Source organism: Eubalaena glacialis, chromosome 17, assembly GCF_028564815.1.
Source record: "Eubalaena glacialis isolate mEubGla1 chromosome 17, mEubGla1.1.hap2.+ XY, whole genome shotgun sequence".
Taxonomy (NCBI): Eukaryota; Metazoa; Chordata; class Mammalia; order Artiodactyla; family Balaenidae; genus Eubalaena; species Eubalaena glacialis.
In genome coordinates, this window is record NC_083732.1 from 46,268,451 (window position 1) to 46,294,190 (window position 25,740).

Genomic DNA, 25,740 nt, shown 5'->3' on the forward strand with positions numbered 1-25,740 from the left:
GATGCTCCCACTCCAACGTGATCTAGCCTTTTTGCAGGTAAGATCTAGACTTGCTGCCAATTTTCAACTCTAAATGATTTCCCTTCCAATTATCCACTCTACCTTTTCAAAATATTTCTTACTTTTACCTATGTTCTTTACTTAGAAAACTGACCTTGCTCAATTTCTCTGATCCCTAGCCCAAGATTTATTGATGGCTTCATTCATCTTTCTTTTTTCCTTCTAATCCGAGAATGACTTTCTTCCCCTTATATGGTCCTCCTCCCACTCTTACTTTAAGTCCTTGACCCCTTCCCAGGAGCTCAAGAGAGAGTCAATTATTCCTCTCTTTATTTTAAATCTCTCTTCTACTACTCCTTTCCTTTACTCTCCACTTATAGACATATTCTCCTTATCCTAAAGAAAAAATTAAAATTCTTTTAGCTCAGTCCCTTCTTTTGCCTTCCTTTCAATGCCAAAATAGTCTCCATCTGGTGGTTGCTCTTTCTCAGTACTGTTCTATGACTTGCTTCTACCCCTATCACTGTAATAAAACTGCACTCTAAAAGATAACTAATGATCCCCTAATTTCCAAATCCAAAGACTTTTTCTCCATCCTCAGCCTCCTTGACTTTTTGTAGCACTTATATTGTTAGGATACACAGCATTGTGGTTAAGCAGCCCCAAGAGTTAAACTGCCATAATTTAAAGTTGCTTCTGTAAATTGCAAGCCTTGAATTTTGGTAAGTTTTAAAAATCTTCTGTCTCCGTTTATCATCTATAAAAAAAGAGATGATAATAGCAGTATAGGTTTCATAAGGTTGTTGAGTGGATGATAATTTTGGTAAGGCATGTTGCAGTGCCTATCTCATTCTAGGTGTTCAATAAGCATTTGCGATAGTGTTTGAACCCATCGTTTCACTTTTGGGGGGTAAAGTTCTTCCTAAGCTGACATTAAAACATGTTCTTCTTCTCATCCACTTCTATGTATAACTCTTTCACTTCTTTGCTGGGTGATATTGGGCATGTCTTTAAACCTGATAAGTGGAGATTACTACCTGTTCATAAAAAGATTGAAATGATACATGTAAGAAGTTTAAGTTTAGCACAATATCTGGCATACAGAAAACATTTGCTTTTCTGACTAAAGAGACAGAGGAAACATCTCTGGTTCAGTAACTTTCCTTCTTCCTGTCTTAAATCTGAATGTTGATATCTGGTGTAAGGCAATCACATTGCAGGTAGGAGGGAAAAGCCAAGAAAATGGCAGAGATGACTATGTGATATCATTGAATGAACACCAGCAGCCCCTACCTCCAGAATTCCCATGTTTGTTTTTGTTTAAGCCACTGTGAACTGGTTTAAACTACCTGATCTTCTATTACTTGCAATGAAAATATTCCTAATGATACAGTCCCAATTTATGCTTAACAGTTTTAGCTAACAGTCTTTCTGTTATCCTTCTAGGCAGTTTATAAAGATGAACCGAGAGTATCTACAGTTATTTCCAACTTAACTACATCTATTTTGAATCCTTGTGCTACAAATAAACTATTTAGCTCTTTGGGGAAATTTTTTAGGTGCAGTGCCCAAAGGTCTTAGACAACCACACAGTTCCACTGTTTGTGGTATAAAATGGCAGTATCATCTTGTTAACTAAAGACAATAGGTTTGTCCTACATATAGAATATGCCTTTTTTTCTCTATCTATTCTGCAAAGAAACCACTAAATAGATTGAGAAGATAACTGAGTAAAGCAACTCGTTCAACATAATGAGTATGAAAAGATAACAACAATTTTGGAGTTGGCCAGATGGAGACAGAGTCTAGTTTCACCACTTCCTAAAATGTAACTTTTTTGACCCTCAGTTTCTTTAATTGTAAAAGTAGCCAAAAAAGGGGATAGCGTTCCTGCAAAGGGTTATTATAAAGAGTTAAGGTTAATGCTGTCAAGTGCCTAGCATAGTGCACAGTGTGGAATACAAAGAATCTGCTCTTTCATTGCTTCAATTATATAGTACACAGTGAGTAAATTTTACTGCCCTGACCACTCCCACAGAGCATTAAGGAAGACTAGAGTTAAAATTCACCCACCGGAAGCTTTTGCAGATTAATCTCAACTATTCTGACCATACTCTTTCTGAGCCCCCATTAACATTTATGGAGTCATATGTTTTTCAAAAATTATATTCAGATAAGTGATTTCTACTCCAAATTAGACACTCCAACAACATGGTAATTACTCAAAAAACATTTTTTTAATGCCTCTTTAAGGAACAGTTTTCATAACATACACCTTCTGTGTCATAGATATTAGCGACGGAGTGAATGCTGGTCTTTTGGGGAAGGTCACGTGACAAATACTAGGCCTAATGGTGGCTAATAGTTAAAGTTATCTAACTTCCTTAGATGCATTTTCCCACACGTATTGAGAACATTATACGTGTGTGTGTATTTTCCTTAATAGTGATAAGTCATCATTTTTATTATGAAGTTTGTGGTTTTTTGGGGAAAGCCAAAAGTCATTTCAAGATACCACTGATGAATAAGGTGGCTTCAAAATATGCCAGATTTTATTGGGGGGGGAGAACAAAATACAACAACAAAACAAATAGAATGCAACAAAAGCAGAAGTGAAATTTAAATATTAAGAAATAACTTTTTCTTTTATGACCCAGAAACTGGCTTTGAAGGTAATTCTAAAATGTTTCGGGGCTAACAGCTTCCAAGAGTGCCCATTTTGAAAGAAAACAATCATGTATGTGTATATTTGATTTTAAAAAATAAGTTCCTTTTTTATTCACAACTGGACTAAAGATCTCATTTTATAAACATGATGTCTATGCTTAAAACACAACATGAAAACACAAAGAAAGGTCTGTCAGGAAAGATCTCTTTTTAGTGCTTGAGCCAGTCTTCCAACATTGCATATTTCAAATCAGTGTTTTTCCTACTTTTTTGACCAATGTATTTTGACAAATACATTGTTGGAATGTCTCCTTTAACACGAAAATGACCTAGTCTGTGTAAATTTTGATGTAAATATCATTTAACAGTTTAATGAAGCAATACTTAATTTGTGTGATAAAAATCAGACATTTTCTTTGCTGTGGTTATCTATTTCACGACCTCCTAAATTGATTTCATGTCCTGCTAATGGGTCGAGTAGCAGAGTTTGAAGCAAACGTTTTAAATAGCCGGTCCCACCTGCCAGGCTCCAAGGTAGGCTTGCCTCTAACTCATCCTTTCCCAGACCAGCCAGCTTCCCGCGGCTTTGGTAACCTAGCAACCAGGCAGCGCAGGCAGACACTTCCGGACCGCAGTTGTCCAATCAGCTCTGCAGAGTTGTCGCGGAGGCTGATGGGGCGCCGGAGACTGCGCGGTCGCTAGTGTGTGCATCATGGTGACGGGCGGACGTGGGACTGTGGTGGCAATGGCGGCTTGGTCCACCTTAAACGCTGCGGGTGTGACTCTGTTCCTCTTGTTGGTCCTTCTCCGCGTCTCACAGGCTCAGACCTTCTTCTTCCCTTTCCGGCAGCCGGAGACGTGCGGCCACAACCAGTACTTCGATATCTCCGCGCTCTCCTGTGTCGCGTGTGGAGCCAATCAGAGGCAGGATGCTCGAGGTGAGACGGTCCAGGATGGGCCCTAGCCAAAGTAACACCTCCGCCTTGATGCTGTCCCCAGACCCCTCGTCACTAACACATCTTTTCGTCTGCGGAAGGAATGTTTCAGAAAGGTTAACTGCCAACGCCTTAGAGGAGGGTTTCCTTGGAGGATTGAAGCTTGCACACAACGAGTGAGGTTGGGGAAACCCTGAGTCCGCTACCTCATAGGCTGTCGTAATTAATTTCTCGGCTCCAGTCCCCCACTCCTCATCCGGGAGGTCTTTAGGGAGGCACCTGGAAAGCTGACTACCGAAGGAAGAAAAATAGAGAAGTAATCTGAGGTGCAGAGGAGCAGGTGACAGAACAGGTTAGGGAGGGAATGCAAATCAGCGCTTGTAAACTTTGATAGTTTTTGATCTTTTCAAATCCCAGAATTTAGAGCTGGAAGGGACCTTAACCGTAATCAGGTCCAGTCTCCTCGTTTTACAGATAAGGAAATGGAAGCCCAGATGAGGTCGTAATGTCTTCTTTGTCTTCTAAATTGGGGACAGGAAGAACTCCTGTCTCTTTGCCCTCAGTTTTGACCTATGTGTTTCCACTATACAGTCTGTCCGTAATATTATAGATTTCCTTAGGATTTAGCCCTTTCATTGTTGAATATTACTGATTGCCCTTAAAGTCTCTTTAGATTAAACTTAACTTTTTTCTTCTTGAGACGTTCATCATTTGGTCCTAGTTGTCCTCACTGAAACTGCTCAGAATAAGAGTTTTCCCATATTATAAAGTTTAGAATGTTTTTAATCTCGGTTTGGGCACCCAGGGTATTAACTTTCTGCCATCTTGAAATTTGATGTATCTTTATTTAAGTCATTGTGTAGGACAGGTCAGGATTCTCAGGTGAGGAAATATGAATGAGAAAGCATCACCCAGACTCTAAAGTGTAAGGTTCATCGTTATGAACCCTGATATCATAAGCATTCTACTACATGGATTCCTATGGGTGCTGTATCCACTTAATGCCTTCTTAGAGAATGCTGTCCTTACCTACCCAGCAAATTGAGTAGTGATTATCTTATAAAGTTTACTATCTTTCCAAACAGAGGAAAACAGTGATTTATTTGAATCGAGATAACTTTCCTAATAAGGTTTTGTTTTGACAAAGTAAATTGAATTCATTGAATATATGTGTATGGTTGGATGAAATAGAAATGTAAAATCTCCCATAGCAGTTAATCAGTAGTTTGGTTATTAGTTTAATAGTTATAACTTAATAGTTTATTTATGCTTGCACTTAAAATGGTAGCAAACACAATACCTACTGTGTGCCAGACGGATTCTAAGACCTTTACAGATAATAACTAACTTATATTAACCCCGTGAGGTAGGTACTGTTTGTTGTTCCCATTTTAGCAAATTGGAAGCCAAGGCACAGAGCAGTTCAGTACCTTGCTCAGGATCACACAACTAAGTAGCAGAATCAAGATTAGAACCTATGCAGTACTGGCTCCGCTGTGTTGCTTTTTTTTTTTTAATATTTATTCATTTGGTTGCACTGGGTCTTAGTTGTGGCAGGAGGGCTCCTTAGTTGTGGCTTGCGGGCTCCTTAGTTGTGGCATGCAAACTCTTAGTTGTGGCATGCATGTGGGATCTAGTTTCCTGACCAGGTATCAAACCCCAGCCCCCTGTATTGGGAACACAGAGTCTTAACCACTGTGCCACCAGGGAAGTCCCTCCGCTGTCTTGCTCTTAACTACTACTTCTTAAGAGTTATTAAAATTTTCCTATCTTGAAGTTTTATTTATCAAGGTCAAAATTGGCTCTTTTCTTTTTAGGAACTGTATGTGTGTGTCTACCAGGATTTCAGATGATCTCTAATAATGGAGGACCTGATATTATTTGTAAAAAGTGCCCAGAAAACATGGTATGGAGTATTTATTTTAAAAAATAATCTTACTGTAAAAAATAATAAATTAAATACCTTTGTTTTTTAAACTACAATTTAATGCTGTACTCTAATATTTTCCCACAGATTTTAAAATTATTAAGCCAACTTTGTTTTTACTAGAGTAAATTTTGGGAGATCAGTGAAATTTTGCAAACTTGGAAAAAAACAAAGATATTGCTTTACTTTTTAAAACCTGAAATCTGAAAAAACACAAAGCTGTGAAAATTTGAGTGTCTTTATTTTTATTTTTATTTCATAGAGAAACTAAGTTATAAAAGCAAATATCAATAGATGAGTGAATGATACATATATAGAGCAGTTTTGCATGTGTGTATCATTTGGTACAGAGTGAGTTCAGTGTCTTAGATTTAGCGTCAACAGTTTTATATAATGATTCATGTTCGTAATGATATCTGAGTGATAAGTTCATGAAATGCCAGTTTCATCAGTAAATAGGTTAATATCTGTTGCTGTTTTGTTAATCATTTCATTATATCATAATTTTTGGAAAATTAGTAAATTAATAGTTACTGTATATGATGATTCTTAATTAACAGAAATATATCTTTGAATCATTTTGGGTAATTAGGAGTCAGTGTGCCAGTTCTGCCTTTATAGTAATATTTCTTCTCATTATTGTATTAAAAAAATTGAGTTTGGGAATTTAATATTTAATATATAAACCAGTCCTGGTTTATGACTAGTACTTACAGGTTTGATGATCATTTTGAAACTTTATATTTTTGGAAATATTGACCCTAGCTGAATTACAGTGATAAAAAGCTGCTAATATGAAATGGTGCCAAAGCAGATTTATTTTTCAGTGACATTACTAAGCTATCATAATTTTTAAATAGTCCTACATGTATAAATGTACTAACAAATATAGGAGCATTTCTTGATATATCCAGTCTTTTCAACCAAAACCTAAAATAATTTGTGGCATTGTTTTGTTGTTACCATTGTTTTCTGTTAATTTTGGTTGCATCCATATTTGTAATAAAATTACTGTATTTTTACCCCAGGTTTTTTTCTAAACCATATAATATTATAAGCCCAATTTTTGATGATGTCATATTTTATCAAAAACCTTTACTAGTACAAACTATTAGTGAATAAAAGGAAAGATCTCATAATTTAAACAACTTTAAGTATATTTATTTACCATAAAATTCATCCATTTTGAATCATAACTTAATTGTTAAAAGCTATTGTATTTGAATTTTTAAAAATTAGAATAACTATTTTAGAACAGGTAAGACTAAACTATTGGCTATCTGTTGATTAAATAGTGTTGAATTTCGTTGCATTTTTTCTTTGTAAATGGAAAAACTGAATGACAATATTAATTATGAGAGTAAGGACTCATTTAAATTGAAAATCATAAGGAAGAAAGAACTATTGCCTGGAGTTAATAGTAGTCAGCACTTATAGTAATGTATAGCTTAATTTTTGAATATAAGCACAAATTGTCTATCCAGGAAATCTTTATGTGGCTCATATTTGTATAATTTATTTGCATATCTCCTGCAAATTATACACTATTGTGGCTTTTTGAACTTACATGATCAATTAAGAAGGAGAACATTAATTAAGAAAGGGAAAATAATTTTTTTTTTTTTTAATTTAGAAAGGTGTTACTGAAGATGGCTGGAACTGTATTTCTTGCCCTGGTGGTTTAACTGCAGAAGGAAAATGCCACTGTCCCACTGGCCATATTTTAGGTAAGAAGTAGATTCTAGAATGTGTCTGTATAGACTCTTTTTTTTTCCTGTTTTTAATGTACATTGTATACATTGTAACCACAGGAAATATAAGTGGTATTTTTTATGTAAATATTTCATACCAAAAACATTGTTCTCCAGCATACTTTTTTCAGTTAATGGTATGATCTGTTAGAGCTACCACATTCTTTTTAATCCACTCCATGGTATTTCATAGCATTTTGCTATTTAAAATATTTAGATTGTTTTCTAACAAATAATGTTTTGATGAATATTCTTATGCACATGTTCAAGTGTTTCTGTGGGTTAGGTATCTGAAAATGGAATTGTAGTATTATAAGGTATGTGAATTTACAATTTTAATAGATACCACCAAAAGCCCTCTAAGTTGTGAAACTTATCAGAAGTCTATGAAAATACTTGTTTCCCCAAATCCAGTGTAACAGGAACATGCAGGTAAGAGGTAAGAAATTCTTTGAGGAAAATATATTAATTTATTATGATGATGATGATTTGGAAATTGGTTTCTGTATTTTTTATGTGGGAATGGGGAAGGCTTCACTTTTCGATACTTTATTATGGATGGTGCTTGACATGTCTTTATGCAAACAAGGTGTTTTGACAATTACTAGAATAGTAATTACACCTGGGTTTTACTAAGTGTATAGAAGCTTATATATTGACTATGAGTTAACATCTTATTGTTTCTAAATTGTTTAGTGGAAAGAGATGTTAATGGAACGTTGTTGTCTCAAGCAACTTGTAAGCTCTGTGAGGAAAGTGAAAACTCTTTTACAATAGCAAATGCTTTAGGAAACAGGTAAGCTGTGTGCTGGGTGCTGACTTCATTAATGTCTTATATTTATGTAGAATCTGTGCCTTTCCTATCAGATTCCTTGCTCCTCACAATAACCCAAGGAAGGATAGAAATAAACAGGTAAAGAAGCTGAGGTCCAGAAAATGAGACAGAATAGGGTTTAATTCTTGTTTCAGTGTCTTGTTGGTTGTTTGACCTCGCTCGATAAGTCTGTCTCCTTGTCTTCAGAATGGGGACATACCACCCACTTCATAGGCTGTTACCACAGCTCAGAAACATACTTTACATACCTAAAGTTCTTAGCTAAGTACTACAGAGTAAGTGCTCAGTAAAAGGTAGCTATTTTTGTTTGTCATGTAATTTGTACATAATCTATAATATAATGCATAGTATATAATAGTAACTTTTATTTGCAATCTGCTTATTATATACTAGGTACTATCTTTATATATTATATTACATAAAAATATGTTAATAAATGTGATGATAATTATCATAACCCAGGTATCCTGATTTATAGCCTGATTCTCTGTCACTTCCTGTTCCCCATTTATGCATGCATACCTGCACACCACACACACACCCCTCCCTTTCTTTAACTCAAAAACATCATCCCTATTCCAATTCTTCAATTTTTTTAGACGCCTACATGCTGACCTCCCTCTAAATACCATTTTCTCTTCAGTTCCCAAATTTGAGATAGAAAATACTTGCAGTTTGTCCTGGGGGTACTTAGTGTTGGATCATCTTTTCTCTCAGGCTGACCTAGGTTGTAGCATCCTAATACAGACTACTGGGTTGATCCCCTATTCCTCCCCTCTTATACCTCCCCAAGCCTAGTCTGAGTTCTGTGCTGTGCCCCAGCTCCTCCTTCTACCTGTTCTATTTTGTAAGTAATGAGTACCCATAGAAACCTATCAGCGTCCTCACTAGTCCACTGCCCTCCCTCCCTCTCTATCTTTCATTAATGAAAAATATAAAGTATTTTCCTAAAATAAATAAAGACGATGAAAAGACTTTAAGAGTGTTTGTTGTAGGTTTGATGAGGGTATAGATACTTGTTTCTTTTTAGCGTATGTTATCTTTTTGCTTTGTGGCAGAAAAATAAGGAAAGTATATTCGATAATAACTACTTATAAAAATGGATTTGGTTTCATTTATATGAGTTTGTTGGGCTCTTTTGTTATTTGAGTGACTTAACCATCTTTGCTATTCAATACTATTTATTTTATATTACCTGTGGTTTCAAAAGAATATTCGCCTATTATTGGTTAATTTTATTTATTTATACCTTGCCTTGTAATACAAAGAGTAGTATATCAGCATTAATACTTTTAATATGTTTACTTTATTACAAGTAATTGCTTAGTTGAATGAATCTATTCTAATCTAATCAGTTAGGAAGACAAGTTCTCAATTAAATTAGGGCTAGTGTAATTTATTAACATTTAAAAAATTATTTTTGTTATATTGACAGGTGTGTCCAATGTGAACCAACATTCATTAATACCAGCAGGTCCTGTGTGTGTTCAGAACCTAACATTTTAGTAAGTCTAATCAAATTGATAATGTATATACTTTTAAATTAAATTACTTATATTCTTCCATAAACTTTTTTTTTTCTTATTTATTAATGAAGACAGGAGGATTATGCTTCAGCAGCACAGGGAATTTCCCTCCACGTATGATTTCAGCTGCACGTTATGGAGATCTTGTGAGTATACTTCAGTTTTTTTTGTTCTATTGTTAAGGATATTTCTGCATTTCTTCCTTTGGTAATTAATTTGGGGCTAAAATGAGAAATGTTTATGTGTAAATCACTTTAAAACAGAAATTATCAGTCAATAAGAAACATTAGACTAACAACTCAGCATTATAATTTATAAGTACAGTTGCTCTCTTCTCTACCTTAGCTCATTTCTTTTTCAGTGGATTTCAGAATGTTTAAGCTGGAAAGGTCTTTTATAGATCCTATAAAGAATGCAGTATAATATAGTTAAGAGCACCAGAGACTCTAGATTTGAACCCTGGATTTACCAGTCATTAGTTTTATACCTTTGGGCTTTCTAAATGTCAGTTTTATTGTCTGTAGGTTGGGTATAATAATACCTACCTCACAGAGCCTGTACATGGTAGTCACTGGAGATTTGAGGATTATTTGTATCTGGCCAAGTTCCTTGTTTATAGATGCGAGTGTGATGGCATATAGTTAGAGCTTTTGCAACAGAATCTGGTGATGACAAGATCTGGGATGTAAAATGGGAAGTGGATGAATTGGAACTGAAGAGGTCATCAGTCCGAGAGAATAGGAGTTAGATGACTAACTAGGAGTTAGTTAATGAGTAGAGCTTATGTGGACAGGCTAGGATCTGGTTGCTACAATCATCACTGAATAAATGGGAGTGACTAGGGGGGCTGTAAGGATAGCCGTGATGAGGGTGGAATCTGGAATCCTCATGAATAAAGCAAAAATTCCTCTCCTCCAGTATAGTCTTGTGGGATTACAGGCAAGTACCAAATATTTGCAGAAAAACAAATACTAAAATAGACATATACATAGGGAGCTTAAGATCATCCAAAAATTGGCTCATTTGTAATAAGATTTATGTTTTCTGTGGCATTCTTCTCTAGTCTCGGATTATAGTGACATATACCATTATCAAATTTGCAGGCCTTTAATTTTCATTTTTTCCTTTTCAAAATAAGTAAAAATAATTTTGCCAAAAATTCCAACAATGTCTCTTTTTCATATTTGATCTCAGATTACCAGTCATTTAGAGGTCATGTCCCCTTCAGTCTCCTCCAATCTGAAACAGGTCCTCAGTCTTTCCCTGCCTTTCATGAACTCGACAGTTTTGTCATTTTACTATTTTTTTTTTTTTTTGGCCATGCCACATGGCTTGTGGGATCTTGTTCCCTGACCAGGGATTGAACCCTGGGCCACAGTAATGAAAACCCAGAATCCTAACCTCTAGGCCACCAGGGAAGTCCCCTAGCTCGACAGTTTTGAAGACTACAGGCCTTACAATCCAGAGGGTGACCCTCAACCTGGGTCCATCCAGTCTTTTTTCATAATCAGGACATGCCTGGCAGGAAACCACAAAAAAGATGTTGTGCTCTTCTCAATCCATTGTGTCACATCAGGAGACACATGATGTCCATCTGTCCCACCACTGGTGATGTCAACCTAACCATCACCCCCTGCTGTAAACTCACCACATCTGCTATTAAGTTACCATTTTCCCTTTGTATTTGGTAGTATTTTTGAGGAGAATTTCCAGGGTTACACTTCTTCTTCTCTAAACCGTCTCTAAACTAAATAGCTTTAGTTTCCACTGATGTCACTTGCCTTCATCAACCACTACTATGATGGTTGCCAAATGTTTCTATCATTCCTTCCACATTATTAACGTTCTACTGTAAGGAATTTTCCCTTCCTCACCTTTATATATTTATTTGTTCAGTAAGGACAGTATGGATTTGTGGGTTCCTGTTTTATTCATTTTTTATAATCCAGTATATGTATTATTTGTTTTGGTGCTCAAATTGTCATAAATTTGGCCATTATTAGAAGCCCCTTTGAGTTGGTTCCTGTGTCTTTTTGACATATCTCTATCATTCTTTGAGCATTTCCTTACTTTCTAGCACAATAAGATTTCCAGGCTCATCTTGTACTTTTCCTGCTTCAGCCCTGGAAACAGTTATTTCTCTAAGAAGCTCTTAAGGATAATATTTAGAAACCAAGCTTACCATGCTTAGTATGCCCTCTTTTTTTTTTTTTTAATACCTTCCTATTCTTTTTTTTTTTTTTTTTTTTTTATTTATTTATTTTTGGCTGTGTTGGGTCTTCATTTCTGTGTGAGGGCTTTCTCTAGTTGCGGCAAGCGGGGGCCACTCTTCATCGTGGTGCGCGGGCCTCTCACTATCGTGGCCTCTCTTGTTGCGGAGCACAGGGTCCAGACGCGCAGGCTCAGTAGCTGTGGCTCACGGGCCTAGTTGCTCCGCGGCATGTAGGATCTTCCCAGACCAGGGCTCGAACCCGTGTCCCCTGCATTAGCAGGCAGATTCTCAACCACTGCGCCACCAGGGAAGCCCAGTATGCCCTCTTTAGCAGACATAGCTAGAAAATATATACACACATTATGTATATACATACACACATCTCTAACTATTTCTGTATTTATCCTATAGTTTTATATAATTTTATAAGAGAGACATCCAATCCTCCTCAAGTAATATACCAGACAATCAATAAAAACTTTCCAAATATATGAATCAGTATCTTCCCATTCCCATTTTCCAAAAACACCTTACGTCTTGGTTTGTTTTCCCAACTTTAATTTTTAAGTTGCAGAAAAGTTGGAAAAAATAATAACTGTGCATATATCTTTTAGTAGTTTAACCAATTATTAATGTTTTGCCACATTTGCTTTATCTCTCTCTGTGTATGTAAATGTATGCATATGCACACATACACATCCATATTTTTTTCTGAGCCACTTGCAAATAAGTTGTAGCTGTATAACATTTCACTCCTAAATACTTTATTATGTAGCTCCTAAGAACAAGGGCATTTTTCTGGTATCACACCTAATAAGATTAAAATTAATATAATAGAATTACCTGATATACTGTTCATATCCAAATTTCCCCACTTGTTTCAATAAAGTTTTTTATCCCTCCCCACTTTTTTTGGCAAGGGGGACCCAGGATCAGTGAAAGACCCCACATTGAGTTAATCTTTTTAGTCTCCTTTAATTTAGAACAGAGAGACCCTTGTTCTGTTTTGCTTTTTGGGTTTTTTGGTTTTGTTTTGGCTTTTTTTTTTTTTTTTTTGCTTTTATGGCATTGACTCTTGCAGAGTCAAGGCCAGCTTTCTTGTAGAGCATCCCACACTCTGGATTTTTCTCATGATTAGACTCAGTGAAATGTCTTTTTGCAAAAATATGATATAGGTGTTGTGTACAGCCCATTGCATCAACAAGGAGCACATAATGTCAGGATGTGCAGTTAGTGGTGATGCTAAATTGACTACCTGGTCATGGTGCTGTCTGCCACTTCTCTCCATTGTAAAGGTACTGTGACTAATAAGTTAGTCTGAGATTTTACTTTGAGACTATTTACGTATCTATTTTAGCAGCCATTGATGAACCTTACCTGAATCAATTATTAAATTGGTTATTTCAAAATGATTTCACAATTCTGTTGTTCCCTTTATATTTTTAGTTAGCCGTCTTCTGTAAAGAATGCTTTCTTTTCTCTCTGTGCTTTTTTTTTTTTTTAGCTTTACTGCAAACTCCAGGTATCATGAGTGTGTTATAATCTGTCACTGTTATTCTTCTTTTCAAAGCTCAAATTGTCTCACATTTGGACTTCCCTTTGGTATAGCCCCTGTGTTATTTTGACATGTCTTTCAGTCTTTAGGCACTACCTTGGTTTCTCTATACTGTGTTCCAGGCTCAACCAATGTAATTATAATTTTAAATAGTCACGTAATACTCCAGTTTATGCATTGAAATTCATGTAATTGTATGTCTATTGACTATTTAGGTTTTCTGTTATTAATAATATTGCTGTCAACCATTTTATGCACAAAGATGTGTTTTTCCTTTTGGGGAGATTATTGCCTTGAGACAAATTTCCTAAGTGTTTCTAAAAATTCCGTGGATATTGTTTTACAAAGGACCATACAACTTTATCACTGACACTGTCTGTGGCTTCATTTTACATGCATTTGCCAGTACTGTTGTTATTGCTTTCCATTTTTACTCAGTTTTTTTGTGTGTGTTAGTCAACCTTCTATGCATAGGTTTTTTTCTTACAAAATGAGAATTTTTGCTTATTGAAGAGATGAAAATAATGAATAATGAAGTGACTCATAACTTTATTTTAGATTTCTTTGACAGTTGTGGTGTCACGATTCATATAATTTGGTTTTATCTCCGTTGTCCATGTTCAGAGAATTTATTCTGAATGGTGCTTCTCGGTGTCTCATTTTTTAACAAGATATGCAGATGAGCTTTACAGCAGTGGTGCTTAACTAGAGGCTTGTATATGCAGCTTTCAGAGCACATGTATGCCTTGGTCTTATCCTAGACATTCTGTTTCATTTGGTTTAGAATGAAGCCAAGCATTTTCTGTTTTTAGGAAATTCCACAGTTGATTCTGATACCCATCATTGTTTGAGAATCACCACTTTGGAGATTTTACATATTAGTTACTCTGTATATCCCCAGTCTCCAGTTGCTTAGAAATCATTCACAAATATTTCTTTTTTATTACTTGCCAATTTAATACAGTGTAATAATCCTAAATCAGCAAATGTTAACCAATACTAAGTCAGAATCTAGTTTTTCTTTTATTTTTTTGCACTTTGATTTTTGTTTTTTGTTTTAGTGAAATGGACATAATAGTGTTTTGTGTTTTTTTTTTGATTATAGACATACTTTGTTTCCTTATATCCTTTGCCTAAGTGATGTGATTTTGTAATTCAGTCCTATTTGTAATTACTGACATTGCTTAGAATTAATTCTTATATTCCCATTAGAATCTATTTTTCTGATAATATTGAGAAAGTAATGTTAGTTATTTCCGACTCAGCAATATGCATATTAATATCTTCTAAACAGTGTAGGGTTAAGGAATTTCTATTTGAACTTAAAACTAAAATTCATCTTTTTGTTTACAGGGCATGTCTTTCACTTCAGAATGGTTTGCAGAGTATTTGCAATCATCAGCAGCTGCTTGTTGGGTATGTTTGAATTTCTAGAAAATAATTTTATTTCATTTCAAAGAATTGTGATACCATTTTTTTCCCCAGTTAATAAAACTTTTCTCTCTAAGTAGATATATCTCCTTAGTCATTTTCTGTAAGAAAAATAAACCCTTTCTAAGTGAACTGAAGGAGAATACTAAAGAAAATGTTATTCATTTCACATTTCATTATTCGTAAATTGAATGTGTCCAAACTTATTCAGCAGAAAGTGAATGTTAGGGGAAACTGATTCATACTATCATTTAGTAAATGTTTATTGATGACCTACTGTATGCCAGGCCCTGTTCTCAAATCTTTAAGTTATCTATTTCAGGAAAAGGCAAAGGAAAAATCCCTCGTGGAATTATATTGTAAGTAAATGTTAGGTGGTGCTAAGTGCTATGAAGACAAATAAATCAGGATAAAGAGCATAGAGAGTGGAAGGTGGTGCTATTTTATGGAGGGTGGTCAGGACAGGCATCTCTGGGAGCGTGATATTTGAGTAAAGATCTGAAGGAAGTAGAAGAGAGCCTTGTAAATATCTAGGGGAAGAGTATTCTAAGCAGAGACTACAGCAAGTGCAGAGGTCCCAAAGCAGGAGTTCTCTGGTGTTCGTGCTAAAGAAACAGGAAGGAGACCTGAGTGGCTAGAGCAGAGTGACCAGGGAAAGTGGAGAGATAAGTTCACGGATGGAGGGAGTGACTATGGTGAGGACTTGGAGTTTACTGGAAGGGATGTAGAGGATTTTGTGCAAAGGAAGACAATGGTTGACCTCAGGTTTTGAAAAGATCACTCTAATATGGAGAGCAGATTTTGTTGGGGCAATGACAGAAGCGGGGGCACCATTTAGGAGAGTATTAGAGTAATCCAAGTGAGAGAAAGTGGACTCGTGGACAAGGATGGTGCCATGGAAGTGTGAGAAATGTTTAGCTTCTGGATATACTTTGAAGATTGAGCCAATAGGATTTAATGATGAGCTGGATACGAGAAAGAATATTACTGCAGTGATTTTTATTTGAATAACTAAAAATGGAGTGGTCTTTTCCTGAAAGGGAAAACTGAAAAAGAAGTTTGAGGGGCAAACTCAACAAATGATCTTATTTTGCTGTTCATAAACAAATTACTTAAAATGGATTAGATTTATATGCATAAGCTCTAATGTAGGAACAAATTATTATTCTTTCAAAAATAATTATTCTACATAATAGTTTTTTTAAATGTCATGCTGTTAGTTCTTCTTTTAATTGCTTGTCTTTATATTTCCACCTAAAATTTACAGTTAAAATGTACAAATTATTTATCTGCCATATAGAAAGTTCTTTTCTACTTAAATTAGAAGAAAGGTATTAAAAGCAAAAGAATATCCAAAAAAAGAATTTGCAGAATAGGTAAAGTTAAAACCAAGCATAATTTTTATATCAACTTTTGCTTAGGATGTTAAAGTCCATACATTTCTTTGTCATTGTTCTCCTGTAGGTGTATGCCAATCTAACATCTTGCCAAGCTCTTGGAAATATGTGTGTGATGAATATGAATTCTTATGACTCTACCACTTTTGATGCATGTCGACTGTTTCAGTTTATCTTTGAAAATACTGCTGGACTGGGCACTGTTCATTCTGTTTCATTTTGGTAAGGCTATTCTAATTGATGAACCATCATTTTGACGAAATTCAGTGCAATTACTTTCACAAATACGTATTAAGAATTGTTCCCCATTATTAAAACAATTGTGATTGTTTATAGGAGACAGAATCTTCCATGGCTGTTCTATGGAGACCAGCTAGGATTAGCACCTCAAGTACTCAGTACTACACCTCTTCCTACAAATTTCAGTTTTAAAGGGGAAAACCAGGTACAAGTCACTATATTATTGAAGGATAACTACATTTTGATTTACAATTTTAAAAGGTAACAAGAATATTACTAGTCATAATTCTTGATAGGCTTTTAAAAATTTAATTACTAAACTAAATCTAAATATTAGCTGCTGAGGAACTAAACAATATAAAGTTTAGCTGCCTTACTTGAGTATATGATACCTCTGGATTATGTCGTTATGGCTGCAAGTAGTACTTGTGGGGTTGGGAAGGACAGTTTTCATCACCAAATGCAAAGCCATCTCTGTCCTGTATCTCCACATGTTTAAAAAGGGCTTCCAAAGATTGACTGGGATTCTTATGCCTTTCCTTAGCACTTCACAGCTCCAAATTCTTACCTCAACTTTTTGACCTTCTAGAATGAAAGAACAGATTTTTCCCTCCCCTACTCACCCCCCATACACACACACACACACACACACACACACACACACATTTAACAGGTTTGAAAAGAAGTTATCTGTCACCAGCACTGCCTCTCAATTCTGAAATAATAGTTTTTGTGTGAAAATCCAGTCCATTTATTTTGGTGTGTTTAATCATAGAGATACTTAGATTAATGTTGCTTCAAAGTAAAGATAGTTGAATTCAATATTTGATCTCTGGAAAAAGAAAAGATCAATCAACAATGAAAAAAATTTTATAGACTATTTTACTGAATATATACTCTGGAAGTCTAAACTCTGAAGGTTTGTATAGACTGTTATATGTAATATATATATTTATAGAGTTTCAGAGTATGTGACATTATTTTATTCTTCTTTTTCTTTAATCAGAATACAAAACTGAAGTTTGTTGCTGCTTCTTATGATGTAAGAGGAAATTTTCTCAAGTGGCAAACTTTAGAAGGAGGTGTTTTACAGGTGAGTATGATTCTAGCTAGAGAATTCCTAACGTGTCTTATTTTTGACTGAGGCAAAGATGAGGAGAAAACTAGATTATTGCTTGGATAGAGCATCAGTTGCTTGGTAGAGTTGATTTTTTTCATGTGTTTTAAATTGGAATTTCTTAAAACTACTTTAAGTTATGACTTATAACAAAGATGCTCCCTTAACTTTTCATTCCTTTGATACATTGAATGAGTATTATATAAAGTATATGTCCATGTTGAGTGTTGAGAACCCTTGACTATAAGCAAAGAAAACATTTGTGAGAGATATTTATCAGTTGTATTCTTTTGCTGTAGCTTTGTCCAGACACAGAGACAAGACTAAATGCTGCTTATTCCTTTGGAACAACCTATCAACAGAATGTAAGTTGGAACTATTTTAGACAGTCTGTATTTTAGCTTCACTTTTTCACATCAGCAATAATTGGAATATCTTTGAATTTTTGAAATTGGAAATTTTTTGTAGTAATGAATAATTTCACCGATTGATATAGTTTTTATTAATCTAATCAGCATGAAAAGAGTACCTTGTCATAGGTAGAGTCTTAAACATCATAATCAATTGTTTATTTACTTCTAGGCATATAGGTCATAAAAATAATCTGTACTTTTGAGCATTTTAGAATAAAGCAAAAGTATTACTTCATTTTTAATGAACAATAAAGTGTTATCACTCCCTCCCTCTACCCTCCAGAAACAAATAAAAATGCTTTCCTTTTCTCTCCCTCCATACTTTCCTCCCTCCCTCCCTCCCTCCCTGACCTTCCTTCCTTTGGTAATGCATTTTAAAACTACAGTATGGTCCAAAGGAATATTATGAGCCATTAAACATTTGAAAGAAATTCACTAGTCTACAAAAATACTTCTTGATAAAATGCATATACATACAACATAGAACAAAACTGTGCTTCCAGTTTTGTTAAAACCACAATGAAAAATACTATCAGGGAAAACAGATTAGAAGAAGATAAACATTTTTAACAGTGGTTATCTCTGAATGGTGGGATTACAGGTGATTTTCTCTCTTTTTTATATTTTCCAAATTTTCTATCATGAACGTGAATTTACTTTTATTATCAGAAATGACTTCTATGTTATTTTAAAAAAATGCTATCGTGTGTCTACCTTGGGCCAGGAGAATCAACACTTGTTAAATGCCCGCTGCTGTATGCTCAGCATTTTATCATTTTTATCTCATCTGATCCATGAAATAACTATGTGAAATACATATTATTTGTGTTTTATGAATGAGGAAATGGTGCTCAGTAAGATTAGGTAATTTACTCAAGGTGTTGCATCAAGTAAATGTTCTGTTAGGCTTGAAAATCATAGTTTTTCAATTGAACCTGGTTGCCTCTCAAGGAGTTCACAGCCTAGTAGAGAAAACAGCTATATAGACAGACAAAGAATTGCAAAGAATGTGATGTGTTGTTCTATAGATATGAACAAGGTACCATGTTGGTCCAAAGGAGGGTTCATTAGCAGTTCCTGGGGAAATATAGAAAGGCTTTACAGAGTGAGTGATACTTGAGCTTGTAGAATGAATATGAGTTTGCCAGGAGAGCACAGTGGGGAAGGGAATGTCAAGCAGAAACACCATTTGCAATGTCAGAGAGATGTAGAATAGCATAGCATATTTAGAGACTGTAAGTAGATTAGTGTGACTGGACCATAGACAGAGAGGGAGCAGTGGGAGATAGACCTGGCTCTGTTAAGGGGAGCCGAATCATAAACAGCAGTGTACATCAGGAGAAAGAATTGGGACCTCATCCCATAGGATAGGAGTTTTTAAACCTTTTCACTGTACACTTACTGTTGAGAATGAATGGGTTGTAGGACAAGATCCAGGTGGTTCTTTACTGTTAGTTATTTTGGCCCTTATAAAAGAATCATACATAGTATTCATGTTTTGAAAGACACATGGAAATGTGTATAAACAAGATAACTGAAAGATATTTCATTCTACAGTTAAAAAAAACTTTTAAAGATAATAAATATGCTTTCTAATTTTCAATTTGGATACTTTCATTTTTCATTTTATTTTCCAGTGTGAGATTCCTATCTCTAAGATCTTAACTGACTTCCCCATGCCTACATTTTATGATGTGTACCTTGAATATACTGATGAAAATCAACACCAATATATCTGGGCTGTACCTGTGTTAAACTTAAATCTTCAGCACAATAAAATATTTGTGAACCAAGGTAAGGCATCCATACATACCACTCTTTCTCTGAGCTGAAATCAATAAACCAGTCAACCAACATGATAATTTAATAAATCACAGATTATAAGAATGGTCATAGATTCTCTCTGAGTTTAAGTTTCTATATAGCATGCCCAAAAGTAAAACAGTAAGGTTGCTGGTATATTTAGAAATTTTTACTAAATATATCAGGCTTATTATTAAGAAATTATGTTATTGCTAAAAGTGTATCCTGAGAAAAATTAGTAGAACTGTAAAATCAGGGCTAATTTTAGTAGAAAAATTAGTAGAACTGCAAAAGTTCTCCTTGAGAGCCATCTTGAAGAATTGGAGGTATTTTTTAAATGCCATCTTTTTTTTTTTTTTTTATTATAAAAGACAGTAGCTCTGGCAAGTGGCTTCTGACTCGGCGCATTTTCTTAGTGGATGCACTAAGTGGAAGAGAAAATGACTTAGGAAGTCAGCCAAGATTAATTCGAGTTGCTACCCAAATATCACTGAGGTAAACAAATGTCTAATGCACTAAATGAGGCTTAGAGTACATGGGAAAATGTAGTAGTGAAAGTATTGACCTGTAATTATCAGATGAAAACAACAAGAACACCTGAACTGGAACAATACATAATGTGTTTTTAGATGTCCCGATAGATTGGGATACACTAATAGAGGGGAGAATTACGTCAGAAGAGATTAAGGACTTTTGCCAAAATTCATATTGTAGGCCCACTCTAGACCTGCTAAATTAGAATGGGTTGAGAGGGGGAAAGTGAAGATCAGTGGGCTGAAGCAGGTATGTTAGAGCCTGCCAGGTGATTGCAATAGGCAGGCCTCCTCCGGCTCCATCTCCTTTAACAGCTACTGTTCTAGGTTGGCCCTCATTAATTATCAACACCTCACTCTTCCTAGGATACTTTTTTTAAAAAATAAATTTATTTATTTATTTTTGGCTGTGTTGGGTCTTCCTTGCTGCACACGGGGTTTCTCTAGTTGCAGCGAGCGGGGGCTACTCTTCGTTGTGGTGCGCGGGCTTCTCATGGCAGTGGCTTCTCTTGTTGTGGAGCACGGGCTCTAGGTGTGTGGGCTTCAGTAGCTGTGGCACACGGGCTCAGTAGTTGTGGCTCGCAGGCTCTCGAGCACAGGCTCAGTAGTTGTGGTGCACGAGCTTAGTTGCTCCGCGGCATGTGGGATCTTCCCGGACCAGGGATCAAACCCATGTCCCCTGCATTGGCAGGCGGCTTCTTAACCACCGCGCCACCAGGGAAGTCCCTTCCTGGGATACTTTAATGATGACCCTGCCTTAGGGTAGTGCCTTGCAGCCCTCATGTGTCTTCTCCAGTGTAAGACCTTAACCAGCCTTCCCACTCCAATATTTTATGATGTGCACCTTGAATACACTGATGAAAATCAACACCATCTTCTTTCTGGCACTTCAACATACATTATTTTTTTCACTTTGATTTTTATGATAATCTTATGAGGTAGGCAGTACAGAAGTTTTGTCATATACCTTGCTGAAATCCAACTGTGCTGTTTTTAGCAGTCCCTCAACCTAATGTAGTATCCCTAGTGAAAACGAAATTGAAACTAGTCATGCCTGATTTGCTCTTGGAGAAACTGTGCTGGCCACTGGTGCTTGGCATTTTCCTTTCTGAGTTTACAAACTGTACATTACTAATGCATTGAATTCAGCAAAATGTACCCCATTATGTGCCCTAAACAGTATTAGATATGACACAGTATTTTGTTAAGAATTCATCTTCTTTGAAAATTAGGATATTATCTGCCTTCCTCTAGGCTTCATGTAACACTTCTCTTTTCAGTAGTCCTCAAAAGTGGTGCACAGTACTTCACTGATTTCATTTGTAAACTTCATAGGCCCTAGATCAACAAGAGTTTCTAATTTGTCTCAGAGGTTATATTTCAATATAAAGTTTTGACCACTTCAAATAGCCTATGTTGTTACCATTAGTTTATGTTTGACCTCTAGTTTTTAGTAACTGATAGTTCTGAGATCACCAAGACTATCCATATCCCATTCAGAAGAAACAATAAGTTAAGTGTATGTTTAAGGGCCTAGATGTATTTATAACTAAAAATGAATTTTCTTTTAAACAGTATCCGCCTTGTGCCCAACACAAAAAATGGAAATATCTACCCTCCCTTAATTACCATTGCCTACAGTGACATTGATATCAAAGATCCCAACAGCCGGTCTGTGAAGGTGAGTTCCTTCCTAATCATTGCCTCTCTATGTGTTAGTATAATGCTGATAGAGTTTGTGTTATGGTCAAAAGACAATTAGTCCTTTTTAAAGTTTTAAATAAACATGGCACTTTATATAGTCAAGACTTAATTATTTTTTACTAATAGTGGTAAGAGGTGAGTTCTTATGGATCCTGGGTATAAAAAAGCAAGAATTATGTTTGTCAGTAGACAGCGTCACCAGCAGGTGGGCCTCCCTGTTCAGTAGCCTGGGGTGTGCTGAGCCATGCGGCATCTGCTCCCGTCCTCTTTGGCCACCTTGCTTCTGTTAAGATTTTGCCTCCTTGACTAAACCAGGAACTCAGACCTTAAGTGGGCATGTGTATTCCTCTTCTCACCAGTCTTGCCCACTTGATAGAGACACAATTCAACAGGCAGAAAGAGAATCAAATTATCAGCTTTATAACTAGTAGCGCTAAAGTGAGCTAGAGAATGCAGTTTGGACCTGCAGCCAATTAGTCTTCTGCTGTTTCCCAACTCAGTTAAATTTAACCACAGAACTAAAATCCTCCCCTGCCGGGCAGGGCCTGTATATGGAAGCGATACCACGTACACACTGAAAACAGGCTACACCAAAGAGAATGAGCCTGGGAAAGGCCGAGCCGCACGACACAGTTCCTCCTCTCTACCTCGCCAGGCAGATGAAGCACCCCTGCTTTGACGAGGGGTAAATGAGAGAGGGTAGAGATCAAAAGCAGGCTAATCCTTCTGTACTTCTTCCTCATTCCCTGTCCTCTCCAGAAACATGAGAATTGGAAGGTGAGCATTCCTTACCTCCAAGACTCACTAATAGCTTTTAATTTCTATTATTTTACTTTTCTGAATTTTAATATTCTAGTTCTTCAGCCAGTGCTTTTGGCCTCTCTGTTGCGCTTGTACTTGTGCTCAGCTACTATTGGATTCAGGCTTTCATTAAGTGAAAAGTAGGCACATAAATAACTTTTCTCTGAAAGATTTCACATCCTCATTTGTATTACCTGATTTCATGTTAAAATTAGCTTCAGTTGCCTGTATTTGTATACAGTATAGTGAGAGGAGAAGAAAATCCAGAAACATGCTTAGTAACAACAAAAGACTTCCTGGTTTATGTCTTCCTGGAATGGTCATCCTTGGGTAGTCAGGAATATGTTTATCTTAAAATAAAACACTTCTGGGTATTTTCTTTAAATATTTTTCTCGTCCAAAATATTCTAAACTAAGTCTTGACAAATTAGAGAAAAAGAGAAAAAAAGTTGAGAGAATCATAAAACCATATTGAGGAAGTCCACCTCAAATTCATTCTAATTGTAGAATGTACAGTTCTTTCGTCATTTCTTAATTTCTCATGACAGCTATTGTAAAAGTTCTACATTCATTTTAAGTATCCAGCTACATCTCTGCTCTCTCACCAATCGCAAATAACCTATCTTCGTATTTTACTGAGCAGATCAAAACCATCCAATATGAATTCCCTCAGATTTCCTCTTTAATACTTAAGTATCTCTGTTTCATTATCTTTCCTGACTCCTGTTCCTGTTTCTAAGAAAAAAGGACCCTTCCCCCTTTCTTAAGCGAATTTTCAACCTGTACTTGTTTAGGGTACTTCCTCCAGTATCCTGTTTCACCCACAACCCTTTATTCAGCCAGCTTCTCTGCTGGTCCCTTTCCTTTGCTTATAATACCCTTCAGGTTGCCCCATCTTAAAAACAAACTAACACAACCAAACAGTAAAATCTTCCATCAACTCTGCCAGCTGTTCAGCTTGCTATCGTGTGTCTTTCCTTGATTTCCCAACCATTTACTCTTTCATCATTTGCAGTTTTGCTCTTGCCATTTGCTTCTTTGAAAACCTGTTTCATGAAGTCAGCAATGAATTCCACATACACTGGCTTTATTTCTTTAACTTGATACTTATACAGTTGACCCTTGAACAACATGGGTTTGAACTGCATGGGTCTAGTTATACATGGGTTTTTTTTTTTTCTTCACTAAATATGTACCACAGCACTACACGAAGTTGGTTGAATCCATGGATGCGGAGGGCCAACTCTAAAGTTCTGTCTGGATTTTTGACTGCACGGGGGTTGGCGTCCCTAACCCCTGCATTGTTCAAGGGCCAGTTGTACAACATTTGACACTACTGGTGACCTCCTCCTTCTTGAAACTCCCTGTTCATGACCTTGGTAAGACTTAGGTATCTTCCCTCTCCTACTTCTCACACTCCTGTTTCTCTTAACCCTTTACTGGTTCTTCTTTCTCCTGTCTCAATATAGTGGTATCCCTAAGATTCTTGTTCAGCCCTTTGATTAATCTGCCATCTTAGGCTGTGATTGTTTAGCCAGTTGCTGAATTCTTGATACATAAGATCAGTCACACTCCTCAGATACAGAAACCTATCAGAAAATGAAATATGGTTAATTTGGCTTGACTGCTATTAATGAACCTAACCTAACTCCTAATGAAGCCCTCTTTCTTTAACATGTGTTCAAAACGGATGTTTAAAGTAGCATGAATAATTCCCAAAAGCATATTCATTTATGTATTGATACAAATAAGGGTCAACTCTAGTAACATTGATAGTTCAAAAGTATGGCATTTATGGTAAAATTCAGCTACAAAAGTATTTTTATAGTAAAAGTAGGTTTGTGTTATATAACTTCAGTATGGCTAATTTGCTTTCTTTTAAATATCAGGTTTCTTTCTCGGTCACATATGAAATGGATCAAGGAGAAGCACATGTCCAGACAGATGTGAGTTTATTTTAACCTGTAAAATACTTACAGTATATTTTTTAATTAAAAAAAAGGTTTTACATGTACAGGAAAGTTGTCAAAATAAAGAGATTTGCAATATATCCCTCACCCAGCCTCCCCTAGTGTTAACATCTTACATGATGGTAGTACAGTGATCTTAATCAGAAAATTAGTATTGATGTAGTCCTGTTAACTAATCTAAATACTCTTTGGATTTTACAGATTTTTTTCACTATCCTTCTTCTGTTTCAGGACCCAGTCCAGGGTCACATATTACTTCTAGCCATCGTGTGTATCTTTAGATCTGACAGGTCCTCTGTCGTTCTTTGTCTTTCATGACTGACACTGGTATTTTGGCCCTCAGTTGGGTTTATCTGATATTTTCCCATGATTAAATGTACTTTTAGCACAAATGCCACAGAAATGATGTTGTACCCTTCTCAGCAAATCATATCAGGAGATACTTGATGTCAGTGTATCTTATTAACAGTGATCTCAACTTCGATCATATGGCTAAGATGGTGTGCACAGAGTTCTCCACTGTATTTTTCCACTTATACTTAATAAGTATCTTGTATCTTGTGAGGAGATACTTGAGATTATGCAAATATCCTGCTCCTCATTATTCTTTTGCCTTCTAATTTTAGCACCCATTGTTAATTCTTGCCAGTAAAAAGTGTTACTGTGACATTTGTCTGATGGTGATTGTGTATTTCCATCATTTCTTCTATATTTGTTAATTCAAGTTCTACTATAAGGAGGAACTGTCCCTTTGTCCACATTGATTTATTTATTCAATTATTTATTTAAATCAGTATGGACATATGGATATTTATTTATTCTAGCAATAATAATTCATTACTATCTATTTTCTTGCTCAAATTGTCCCAGATTTGACCATTTGGAGTTCCTTAAATTTGGCTCCTATGTCCTTTTAGCCACCT

At 35.8% G+C, this 25,740-nt stretch overlaps 1 protein-coding gene across 1 annotated transcript in view; it reads left to right on the forward strand.

The window, feature by feature from the left end:
- Window positions 1-3,379: 3,379 nt before the first annotated feature.
- The window catches only part of TMEM67 (transmembrane protein 67), a 41,987-nt gene continuing 19,626 nt past the window's right edge, over window positions 3,380-25,740 (forward strand). Inside the window, exons 1-15 of the mRNA XM_061171411.1 lie at window positions 3,380-3,605; window positions 5,420-5,508; window positions 7,163-7,256; window positions 7,977-8,076; window positions 9,551-9,620; window positions 9,713-9,787; window positions 14,762-14,824; window positions 16,304-16,458; window positions 16,573-16,681; window positions 17,483-17,569; window positions 17,893-17,958; window positions 19,644-19,800; window positions 20,181-20,304; window positions 21,918-22,023; window positions 24,737-24,793. Coding sequence (XP_061027394.1) covers window positions 3,380-3,605; window positions 5,420-5,508; window positions 7,163-7,256; window positions 7,977-8,076; window positions 9,551-9,620; window positions 9,713-9,787; window positions 14,762-14,824; window positions 16,304-16,458; window positions 16,573-16,681; window positions 17,483-17,569; window positions 17,893-17,958; window positions 19,644-19,800; window positions 20,181-20,304; window positions 21,918-22,023; window positions 24,737-24,793 — 1,578 coding nt within the window. The remainder of the gene's footprint in view (window positions 3,606-5,419; window positions 5,509-7,162; window positions 7,257-7,976; window positions 8,077-9,550; window positions 9,621-9,712; window positions 9,788-14,761; window positions 14,825-16,303; window positions 16,459-16,572; window positions 16,682-17,482; window positions 17,570-17,892; window positions 17,959-19,643; window positions 19,801-20,180; window positions 20,305-21,917; window positions 22,024-24,736; window positions 24,794-25,740) is intronic.